At 36.1% G+C, this 12,111-nt stretch overlaps 1 protein-coding gene across 1 annotated transcript in view; it reads left to right on the forward strand.

The window, feature by feature from the left end:
- The window catches only part of VPS50 (VPS50 subunit of EARP/GARPII complex), a 132,808-nt gene extending 124,275 nt beyond the window's left edge, over positions 1-8,533 (forward strand). The window contains exons 26-28 of the mRNA XM_021689524.1: positions 3,466-3,587; positions 5,364-5,553; positions 7,824-8,533. Of these exons, the coding sequence (XP_021545199.1) occupies positions 3,466-3,587; positions 5,364-5,553; positions 7,824-7,943 (432 nt within the window). The 3' untranslated portion in view covers positions 7,944-8,533. The remainder of the gene's footprint in view (positions 1-3,465; positions 3,588-5,363; positions 5,554-7,823) is intronic.
- Positions 8,534-12,111: the final 3,578 nt, after the last annotated feature.

A 12,111-nucleotide genomic window follows, 5' to 3' on the forward strand; every position in this document is an offset into this window, starting at 1 on the left:
GATATTTATTAAAGCCCCTGAATCAGAATAGACTTCCTTTTTGAATTTTGTGTTCTTTTAGACCCAAGAATTCTTCGTAGATTTTTTTGGTTTTTGCTCCCTAATTTCCCATCTTGAATTAGAGTTTGATTGGCATGTCTTGGCTGATTTTCATATTAAATAATTTCAGTAACCATGACTGTGGTGACAAGAAGATATTTCTGTAGTTGTGTAGATTTATTAGTAAGAGACCAGGCCCCTGATTATTCCATTGTTGTTGTTGTTTTTCCAGAAATCACTTTACTTTTGAAATGTGTCACGCAAACACCTTTGCATTTAAAACTTACATTTAAAAGTTTTCTGGAAAGACTTGTACATTTTTTGTCATTTATGAATCAAGAGAGATTTGTAGATCACCTGACATGTGCCACCCACAGATCTAGGTGCTGACAACATAGTTGTGAATTAAGGAACTTACATGCCCTCAGAGAATTTACATGCCAGTACGGAGACAGCAGTAAAGACATAAATTAAGATAAAATATCTCAGATAATGAATAACCCTGTGAAAAAGTAAATAAGCAGCAGAAAAGGGATAGAGTGGCAGGGTGTGGCTTGGGGGCAATATTGTTTATTTATGTGTTGTCAGAGAAGGGGATACTTATCAGGAGATAAAGTGAGAGTTGGGGAGAGGCCCGAAGGAAGCAAGGAGATGAGCCATGTGGATGTCTGAGGTGAGGAAAGGGCATCTGAGGAGATGAAAACTGCTTTCAGAAAAGTCTTGTTTTTCATATTTGTCAGTGAAAAGAAAATTGGCCCTTCTTAAGCTCCTGACTTTTATCTCGTTCACACAAACATTCTTACCTGCTTAGTCCAGGGCAACAGATGGTAGCCGGGACACTTGCGAACCAGTAAGCAAAGCCAGAGATCAAAACAGAGATAGCAGCGGAATTCATCATCTCTCTGCCTGGTGCCCTTCTCGAGCTCTGTGATGGAGACTGCAAGACCCTCCCCAGACTCGAACTAAGGGTGGGAGATCAGTTAGCAGTGTCTAGGGGTTACTGTCGGGTCTGAGGCTAAGTGACAAGGCTGCTCTGTAATTGCCACCCTGGGAGAACTTTGATTTCTAGACTCCCCATGAGATTTCAGTTGGGAATTTTAATTTGGAATATGATAGACAAATGTAATTTATAAATAATCACATACCCTTTTTTTTTTTTTTTACAATTTTGTTTTTGAAAAGTTTATTTTTTATGGCATGCTAACCATGGTACTCATAGGGATGCAAGAAGAGAGAGATTTCTGCACTCAGTGAATATATATACTAGTAGGAGCCTACTTGCTTTAGTTCTTCTTGTTTTTTTGTGGTTTTTTAAAAGACTTTATTTATTTATTTATTTATTTATTTGAGAGAGAGAGAGAACGTGCACCACAAGCAGGGAGAGGGAGAGAGAATCTCGAGCAGATTCAGCACTGAGCTGGACATGGGGCTGAGATCATGACTGAGCCAAAACCAAGAGTCAGATACTCAACCGATTGAGCCGCCCAGGTGCCCCTGATTATTTTTAATTATAGGAAACATTAATATTGTAAGAAAGAACCAAGTTTATTCAGATTATTAACCTGAACCCAGTTTTTAGCAGCTTAAAACCTTCTTTCCTAAGGAAGCTTTTATATAACTTTTTTTTTTTTCTTTTTCTGAGAGAGAGCATGAGCAGGGAGAGAGGCAGAGGGAGAGGGAGAAGCAGGCTCCCCGCCGAGCCAGGAGCCCGATGTGGGGCTCGATCCCAGGACCCCGGGATCATGACCTGAGCCGAAGGCAGATGCTTAACCATCTGAGCCACCCAGGCGCCCTGCTTTTATATAACTTTTATTCATTCTATTACTTTTCCAAGTCCAAACTTTTAGGTAAAAAGCAATCTGCATTTATTGCCCCCCAAAAATCTTAAGTAAAACGAAATGGTTTTATTGTTCATTTAACAACATTCTTGAACATTGAATTTAGCAATGAGTAGAATGACATTGTTTACAGTTAGCATATCACTGTATTTTTTTTTTTTTTAAGATTTTATTTATTTATTTGAGAGAGAGAGTTGAGCAGGAGGGGAGGGGAAGAGGGAGAGGGAGCAGCAGATTCCCTGTTGAGCAAGGAGCCCAAGGCGGGCTCCATCCCAGGACCCTGGGATCCTGATCAGAACCAAAGGCAGACGCTTAAGCAACTGAGCCACCCAGACGCCACAGCATATAACTTTATTTTTAAAATATTAGTGGAAAGTACTGAATCATGACTGGAAATCTAAAGTAGAGTTTACTGCGGTGAAGCATAAATGCAATAGCAAATACTAGTGTTCTCCTAGATTCATAAAATGAAAAGGATGAAGAACACTTATTTATTTAGCTTTGATTTTCAAAAGTAAGCTTAGTGAATTAAAAATTCACTTTTTCATAAATAATTAAAAGCATTTAACTGTCAAAAATAAATCAAAAAAATTGTGATTAGCAAAATAGCAAAAGGATAATAAGTAATCATGTGGTAGCTTGAGTGGTGATGATTAGATTTTTTTTTTTCCTCCTGTGTGTTATTAGAGAATTTGAACACATGTCACTCTTGACTTGTTAAGCATTATGTAGCTGCTGTCCTGAGGAAAGTAAAGGAAAAAATGTCATTTTAGACCTTGTTAAATTTATTTGAAATGTATTGTCAGGGAAGGAGTGATAGCATTTACTTTTGTAAATGAACATATTTAGATGGCAGTAGTCCAGAGAAACTAGAAATACATTTATTGAAGGGTAGACTGTTTGCTTTCATGTGATTGTTAGAATTTGTCTAAATTAGTTACATATATTTTTATTTTTAGTGGAGAGGTATCATAAAAGTTCCTAATAAGTAATGAAAATACTCAGTTTTTCTGTAGGAAACAGGAAGTATTTTATGTTTTATTTTTTCCTTTGCACTAAAAATTTGCAGCTATTACATGACTTTCAAATCATTTGGAATATAATAACTTATTTACTTTTAAAGAATGTTTAGGAAAGAGGATAATTTATCCAATTGTTCTCTAAGGAGTGTAGCCTCAAATTACAAATGGTTCACGGTTCACTCTGAGATGAAAGCTTATCAAAATATTTTTTTAAATGGGTTTCTTGAAGATAATTTTAAAGACATATTAGGTTATTAAGCTCTTTTAATCCATACCGGCAGTCCTAGAAAAATTTGAGATGAAGAAGCATTTGAACATTGTTAGCATTGTTTAATCTGTTAATGACACTTATTTCTTTTGAGATGAAATGTAGTGTGTGCTCTGTATCACAACATAGTTTATTCAATGTGAGATACTTAAAAGTCCAAATTATCTTTTGTATTCTCTTTTTGTTTTACTCAGTTTGATTCTGAGTCTTTCTATATCTTCTTCTTTGCCGGGAAGATTGGAAAGCAATGTGGCACTATAATTATATCCACATATGGCCATGATTTTTGTCTTCTTAGGAATTTGAGCAGTTTAACAGGAGGTTAAATGAGGTTTCTAAGAGAGTTCGGATACCCCTGCCCGTGTCTAATATACTTTGGGAACACTGTATACGGCTGGCCAACAGAACTATTGTGGAGGGGTAAGTTTTCATGAAAGCATTATCTGAGTCTTCAATGATAAATCATAATATACGGATCACATTGTATGTTGTCATTACTGGAGAGAATAGGTAGAGAAAGTCATAGATAGCAGATAGTCCTATAATAATTCAGGTTTGACTTTAGAACATAATTGAAGAAACCTTAAATCCCACTGTGCCTCCTCTGTCTGTGCTTTCTTTTCTCAGTGGTAACCTAGAGCCAGCTAGTAGGGGAGAGTGGAAAGTAGCATCTCATGGTTATCTGAAAGTTAAACTCATAATAATTATTATTACTTAATGATATAATTATTATGATTATGCATAACACATATTGAGCACTATGTGTCATTTATTGGATCAAGCACTTCACAAGATTATATCACCAAATCCTAACATAAACTCTTTGATAGAACCATTATTCTCTCTGTTTTATCAAGGAGAAAACCTCAGAAAAATCAAGGTTTAGAGAGATTAAGTAACTTGTCCAAGTTGACACAGTTTTCAAACACCAAGAAGGTTTATGAACTTCTGATGGCAAAATCAGGCCTCATAACCACCATGTCTGTTAGTGGTATCATTATTATATCATTGTAAACTGTATAAATCTTTCATATGTTGAGTTTAAAGATATATCAGTACTAATTTTCCCACTTACTCAGCTTATTATGTCTAGAATATAAACTATCTTTGGAAAGCAAGCCGCTGTCTCAAAGACCATTCACAGTGGTCTGGAATTGCACATCAGTTGAATTTCCACACTATCATTTATCTGATTTCTTTTCAGTTCTTCTTTGATATAAAGAAGAATGTTATTAGAGAGTGGGAAGGTGACAGTGACAAGCTGACAACAGTTTTGGCACTCTGTATTGAAACCAGCAGTGCTGGAAATCACAGAATGGCTCTGTGTCAAGAGTCACAACTGAAGAGTATTTTTAATAAATTTGTTTAATAAAGTAGAAGAGTGAATAATGTTATATTACTGTACAAAACACTTTTTATTAAAACAAAAAACAAACCCGGTCACTTCAAACAATACGCTCTTCAGTGTCCTTGCAAATTTCCTTAGGGGAAGTACTGCATTCCTAGGGTTGGATTCTGCACATTTTGTATTATTGAAGGAACGAGACGCTGACTTCTGAGTAATAACATGTTGTACTCTTAGGGTTAATACATTCTTATTACTACTCCACCTTAGAACACACAGTTTTTTAGTAGTGAGGGGTGTCAGAATAAGTCTATAAGGTTTATGACAAGTATGTATATCCTTTTTTTTGCTTATATGCTCATACGTTTCTTAGGTTCAGCTGACAGTCCATGGGGCAATTACTGCTTTTGTTTCTTTGCATCCAGTAGTTACAATATTGAACAGTTTTATGAAACTAAGATTCATTTGGAGTATTCCTAGCTCAGTTTTTATAAATAATTCTTGGCAGCCAGACTTACGGGAAGACCAGTTTAACTCTCTTACAGATGATTCTGTTAATTGACTGGGGGTGGGGGAAACTGTAGTCTGTGGAGCTGCAAAGAACGTCAGAAGTTATTAGATCTCTTTGCTTTGCAAATGAGGAAGCTGAGGCCCCGCAGGTAAAATGACAGCTGAGTGCCAGGGCCCCAACACAGCCCAGTCCTGCTGACACAAGGCTCCTGTGCTCTTTTCCCTAGAATCCTCTCGTTTCTGAAGAATCTGTCCAGATATGGGTTAAAGAAGAGTTTAAGTACCTACAGGTTTCTTTTTCCATCCCATCATTTCTGGTTTTTTATTATTGTGTATCTTAGATATGCCAACGTCAAGAAGTGTAGTAATGAGGGTCGTGCCTTGATGCAATTGGATTTTCAACAGTTTTTAATGAAACTTGAAAAACTAACAGATATTAGACCCATTCCTGATAAAGAATTTGTGGAAACCTATATTAAAGCCTACTATCTAACCGAGAATGACATGGAACGCTGGATCAAAGAGCACAGGGTGAGAGCTGGAAAACAGTTAATTAAGTTTTTATTCCTTTTCCTTTGTGCTGTTCTTGTCTGGTGTATTATATAATTCAAAATCATGAGAGTGAAATATAAAGCATCAGCTGATTCTTTGCCATATTCACACTGTGTCTATGCAGTGCCCTTTGCGTAATCGAATCCTTTTGAGATCTTTCTGAACTGCAGCAGTAATTATCTGGAATGGTAGCCAGAGTCTGAACTTTAGCTGTGTTTATCCTGCAACTGTGTTGTGGGAGAAGACTGAAGTTGGTTACCATCAAGACAAATTGAAGACAGCAACGTTGAAGTGATTCACAAGCTAACGTCTGTTATATAACTTAAACCTTGTAGCTCTCAACAGTGAGTTGCTGTCATCCTGACCACACTGACATATATTAGTGATGATTGAATATATTAATATTTAAATGGCTAAATTTAACTTCCTCCTACATTAGATTTTACCTTGAGTATAGATGTGATTATTTTTCTTTTGTGTGGCTATAAAAATAAGTAGAGAAAAGTATTATTTATTAAGTGTTATTTAGGATGCTGAATTTTTGACACAGTTCAACTCAACATCTATCACCAGAGCATGCTCAGTATGGGGAGCTTTCCTAATATGATTGTTCTATCGTTTGTCTAGGTAGGCAGTATGGGGAGACAGATTTAATGAAAATATGGGAAGTATTAAAATTATCACCTCATTTTATTCCTTCAGTAACTCTAGTGATCACATTTACTTATGCTATAAACATCATGGGTAAAAGCTAAGTAAATTTTTATTTCATTTGACTGGGTGAGGAAATAAGGAATTATTTATACTTTATCAGCCTCACCCAGTCTGGTTTCGATACTCTAGAAAAATGAAATGAATATTAGCCTGAATTTTGTGGAAATGTGCCCACTGTGGGTCAGTTTCATATCTTTAGAAGCAAAATAGAAATGTACATATTATTTTCAGTGATTTTTATCAGTACGCCAGAATTGAGAAAAATGTCGTCCCTTTTAGTCCCATTGACTTCTGACATTTGAAAACCAGAATGCTAAACCCAGGAACAGATGGACTGCTGAATGTTGCTGGAATCCATTTAGTAAAGTAAGCTGTAAACACTTAGAGGTTGCTATTGAGGAAGGTATTTAGGGAAAGAGTACAAGTAACTGAGGAGAAAAAGCACAGCTCTTAGATATCCATTATTTGATGCAAGAAAGATACCAATTTTCGGGTTTCCTCTTTTAATATAGTGCACCAAAATTTTTAGCTTAGCATTTTGTGAGAACTTTAACTAGCTGATATTTGTGATTCGGTGAAATTTTCTCAGGAGCCGACTATTCTGTCTTCCAGGACAGTGTCTGGCTCAGTGCTTGATGACAGTGGATACTTGTTAAATGTTGACTGATTAAGAGAATTTATCAGATGCTAGCAGGTGCTCTCAGAGCTCAGATACACAAACTGAATAGTTTGCTGAATTTTTAAAATGAACTTTTTATCATATTTTGAAATTGTGCTATCTTTAGGTGGTTACCTCCAGTGAAGACAGATGACTTTTCTTCTTAGATGATAGTATAAAACTCTCTCTTTTCCTTATCTGAACTCTTGTTATTCATCCTCCAGAAGGAGATCAATATGCAAACCTTTCTGGTGAATCCCTATTCATTCTTTTCCTAGGAACTCATTATCTGAAATTCAGGAACCAAATAGATTTGTACAGCATAAAAGATTTAGTCTTAATTTTACTTACTAGCTATAATGACAATATGAGGGTTTAAAAGCCAGTAGCTTTCTGATCTTTGTTACCTTACTCATTTATCATATTTCAGAAAATTTGTTCTATGGTTAGAGATTTTTTTCCTTTCACTTAAAATGTTTGCAAAATGTAGAGTGCCAGAAAATAACTATTTAGTAGCATTTTAAAATTTTGAGAGGTCAGTATATTTTAATAACTTAATAAAGACTGTCACAGAAACAAGCATAAAGTGTGTGGTCTTAAAAGTAGCAAAAGCATAGGCATGTCAGATTACTCTGCCATATTGAAGAGGTTCTAGTCCTTTCTGTTTTGATGTATCCTGCGGCGTCCTTATTGTTATTACGGCTGAGTAAACAACTTGTTTCCATGTCTCAAACTATAATTTCCTCTGCTTTTCACTGATTTGTAGTGCTCGGTCACTATCCACTGAAAACTGAGTATCTGCCTGTTCTTTCCTTGCATTGATCAAATACATGTCTTTCAGTGTACTAAATTTGGATCTTTTTTTTTTCTCGAGCAGGAGTATTCAACGAAGCAGCTGACCAATCTGGTAAATGTTTGCCTGGGATCCCATATCAATAAGAAAGCAAGACAAAAACTTCTAGCTGCTATAGATGATATAGATAGACCCAAAAGATAATGAACACATTCTTTTTTCTCAATGGCATTGATCTTCTCTCAACATATATGACATGAAAGCCAATTTTTCATGCACTCCTGACTATTGTCTGCTAAGAAATCTTTGTGCATGTTCTTTCCAACTGGAAAGTGGAAAACACTGAAGTTCATGTGGTGTTCTCAAATGACTTTTATATGCTCTGATCCTTCTCTTCAACTTTTAGTCTCATTTGTTGTATTCTTTTTCTGAAATGCTATCATTGCCTTGTCATAAGTATTGTTATGTGACTACAGTTATACATTTTACTGAAGAATGCACTGTAAGTATATAATTAGAAGGAACAGTGATAATGCATCCATGGGCAGTTTTTGGAGAATGAATTTATGTTGGTATTTTTTTACCCTCTCTACTTGGTTCTTAATACATAAGTGAGAGGGTTTTGTACAGTATCTCCTAATTATGAGCACTGCATGAGAATTGAAAAGTACATGTAAGCAAAATAGCTGAAAAATCAGTATGTTCTCTGTGTTTTTAAATGTCAGAGTTTATGTCGGGGTTAATTTGGTTATAACAGTGATCATAAATGATGAAATTGAATAAATATTATACTCTACCACGGTCCGCCTATGTAAGACTAAATTTTGATATTGTTCCACGGCAGGCAGAATTTATGAAACTGTAACAGAACTTTTCAGTGTGTTCTAACAATTTTAATGATCTTACATCCTGGTACCAGTGGTGAAAAGTAATTTCATTGGATGTACCTTTTCAGAGCCTGAGTAGCACCCAGAATAGTGATTATGGGATTTTTTTTTCTTTTTTTTTTTAATATGGGACATTTTTTCACATAAGCGTTGTTCTCTTTGAATTCTGCTTCTGTCTTAAGACAGGAAAACCTGGCTTAGCCGAGTTAGGGGAAGAACTGTTAGTAGTCAAGCATAAGTTTATGGTCATATGTTCACCTTGCTTAGAGATCTGCTTTGTATCACAGATGTAAAATAATGTGATCTAGCTAAGGATAAACTTTGGAACTCAGTCTTTAGTAACTGTGTACTTTGCTTTGAAACCAGAGATCTTCTGTCAACATATACGACATAAAAATCAGTTTCCCATTCACTCCTGCCAACTGTCTTTTACGGAATTTTTTACATGTTCTTTGTGACTGGAGAGTAGAAGACAAGATCTTAAGTTTGTGTGGTTTTGGTCCAGGTGTACTGGGCATGACCTATAACATCAGTAGCTCCCAGAATCCTGAAGCATCATCCCATGAGAAATGGGCCTTGTGTCCTGTGAGTCTTCTGGGAACTGAGATGCGGAAGTGGAGGGCGAAGGGTGGTACGTGATCAAGCATAGAGGCGAATAAGGAGGGAGGGGATTGCCACTCAGTGTCTGCCTTTCCCTGCAGATATTCATAACTGGCACAGTATACTAGAAAGTGCTTTTAGAATCTATCTCTGTGCAGGTGTTAGTATGTGTGTCTGTACGATGAGTTTTTTCTTTTCAGCCTCTGCAGTTCATTCACTGTCAATATCGCCAGTAAAACTTTCCTTTTGTTAAAAGGTATGGGCTTGATGCTGTAATGGTCTACTTGTGGCATTAGAATGTGTACTTGTAAGGCAGATTCTGCCAGTAGCTGTTATCCATATACAGCCACCGGAAGAAAACGAATATGAAATAAGCTTGGTCCTTGTTGTTTAAATGACACATTCAGCTGGGACATAAAGAGCTAATCAGTCTCATTTATTTCTCAGTTGATTAAGAGCTGCTTGTTTTTTTTTTACATGGACTTTATAGTTGGCTTTCTTTAATTTCTAGTTTAGTTTGCCCTAGGTAGTATGGACAGCAATTACCTACCCGGTAGAGTGTTTTCCAGGATGATAGGAACTGATACAAAAGAATTACTTATTAGGGAATCAGCCATGCAGTCAGACAGACCTTTTAACTTACCCATACTCTGCTTTGATAAATATTTTTGAAAAAGCTTTTTTTTTCTTCATTTCAGGGTAGCTTTTAATAAGTGCTCATTAACATCAAAACAGTAACAGGATACTTGAGTTGTGAAATTACCTAATAACAAGAGAGTTACCAGACATTTCTCAAATACATTACACAGTGATAATGAATTATAACCATATAACATTTTGTGAAACTAATTTTAAGATAAATAGAATTGAAAAGCGTGAGAATATAAATCGAATTATCTGTATTCCAAAATTTTTACTGTTACAAAAATTTCTTTTTGTGTCTAAGTTTTCCTGAACTTTGACATTTTATATGAAAGTATCCTATGAAATTCAAGATTTTAAGTTAATGTGGGAGCATGGTAAAATAGCATTCCCTGATAAAGAATGATTATTTCTATAAATATATTGTCTTGCATTTTAAAATGCTAGGGAGATACATAGCAGTTCAAATGAACTAGTTTGCTTCAGTTTATAAAGCCTACAGAGATCTTATAAGTTCACTTTGACTAGTAAGCTCATTTGCTCAACTTACAAAATGAAATAGAATTTTGCTTGAAGCCAGGACCATATGGTATTTTATCATATCTTTAAGCAGAATTTCCTTTGAAAATTTCTATTTAGCCAAGTGCTAAAGTGAAACTTTAAGTTAGATTGAATAGCTTTTTCTTTACCTGCTCACTGAAATGTAGTCATAAAAAAGACTTGTAATTCAATTCACTTTGAAAGCATAGTTATCTTTTGTAATGAAAAATTGGACCTGAAGATGAAATACAAATTGTGCTCAGAGCAAAATGAAGAAGTCCTGGGGAAAAATATTTATATTTCTATATTTATTCTTTGGAGTAATTTTAATACAGACTTGGTAGTTAAGACAAATGATATTTAACTCTTGAGAATGATTAATGACAAGAAAATTATTAATACTCTGGTATGATCTTTGTAAATATTAAGACCAGTGCAGCTTTCTGCAGATGTTCTCTTTTAGTATTATGGAAAATATTTGCTCAATTCTTATCACCCACAAATTTTTTTTTTAATTTTTTAATTCTTATATTATCCCCATACATTACATCATTAGTTTTAGATGTAGTGTTCCATGATTCATTGTTTGTGCATAACACCCAGTGCTCCATGCAGAATGTGCCCTCCTCAATACCCATCACCAGGCTAACCCATCCTCCCACCCCCCTCCCCTCTAGAACCCTCAGTTTGTTTTTCAGAGTCCATCGTCTCTCATGGTTCGTCTACCCCTCCGATTTCCCCCGCTTCATTCTTCCCCTCCCGCTACCTTCTTCTTCTTTTTTTTTTCTTAACATATATTGCATTATTTGTTTCAGAGGTACAGATCTGAGATTCAACAGTCTTGCACAATTCACAGCGCTTACCAGAGCACATACCCTCCCCAGTGTCTATCACCCAGTCACCCCATCCCTCCCACCCCACCCCCCATTCCAGCACCCCTCAGTTTGTTTCCTGCGATTAAGAATTCCTCATATCAGTGAGGTTATATGATACATGTCTTTCTCTGTTTGACTTATTTCGCTCAACATAATACCCTCCAGTTCCATCCACGTCGTTGCAAATGGCAAGATCTCATTCCTTTTGATGGCTGCATAATATTCCATTGTATATATATACCACATCTTCTTTATCCATTCATCTGTCGATGGACATCTTGGCTCTTTCCACAGTTTGGCTATTGTGGACATTGCTGCTATAAACATCGGGGTGCACGTACCCTTTCAGATCCCTACTTTTGTATCTTTGGGGTAAATACCCAGTAGTGCAATTGCTGGATCATATGGTAGCTCTATTTTCAACTTTTTGAGGAACCTCCATACTGTTTTCCGGGGTGGCTGCACCAGCTTGCATTCCCACCAACAGTGTAGGAGGCTTCCCCTTTCTCCGCATCCCCGCCAACATCTGTCGTTTCCTGACTTGTTAATTTTAGCCATTCTGACTGGTGTGAGGTGGTATCTCATTGAGGTTTTGATTTGGATTTCCCTGATGCCGAACGATGTTGAGCACTTTTTCATGTGTCTGTTGGCCATTTGGATGTCTTCTTTGGGAAAATGTCTGTTCATGTCTTCTGCCCATTTCTTGATTGGATTCTTTGTTCTTTGGGTGTTGAGTTTGATGAGTTCTTTATAGATTTTGGATATCAGTCCTTTATCTGATATGTCATTTGCAAATATCTTCTCCCTTTCTGTCGGTTGTCTTTTTCA

The sequence above is a fragment of the Neomonachus schauinslandi genome, chromosome 12 (assembly GCF_002201575.2).
Source record: "Neomonachus schauinslandi chromosome 12, ASM220157v2, whole genome shotgun sequence".
In the NCBI taxonomy this organism is placed as follows: domain Eukaryota; kingdom Metazoa; phylum Chordata; class Mammalia; order Carnivora; family Phocidae; genus Neomonachus; species Neomonachus schauinslandi.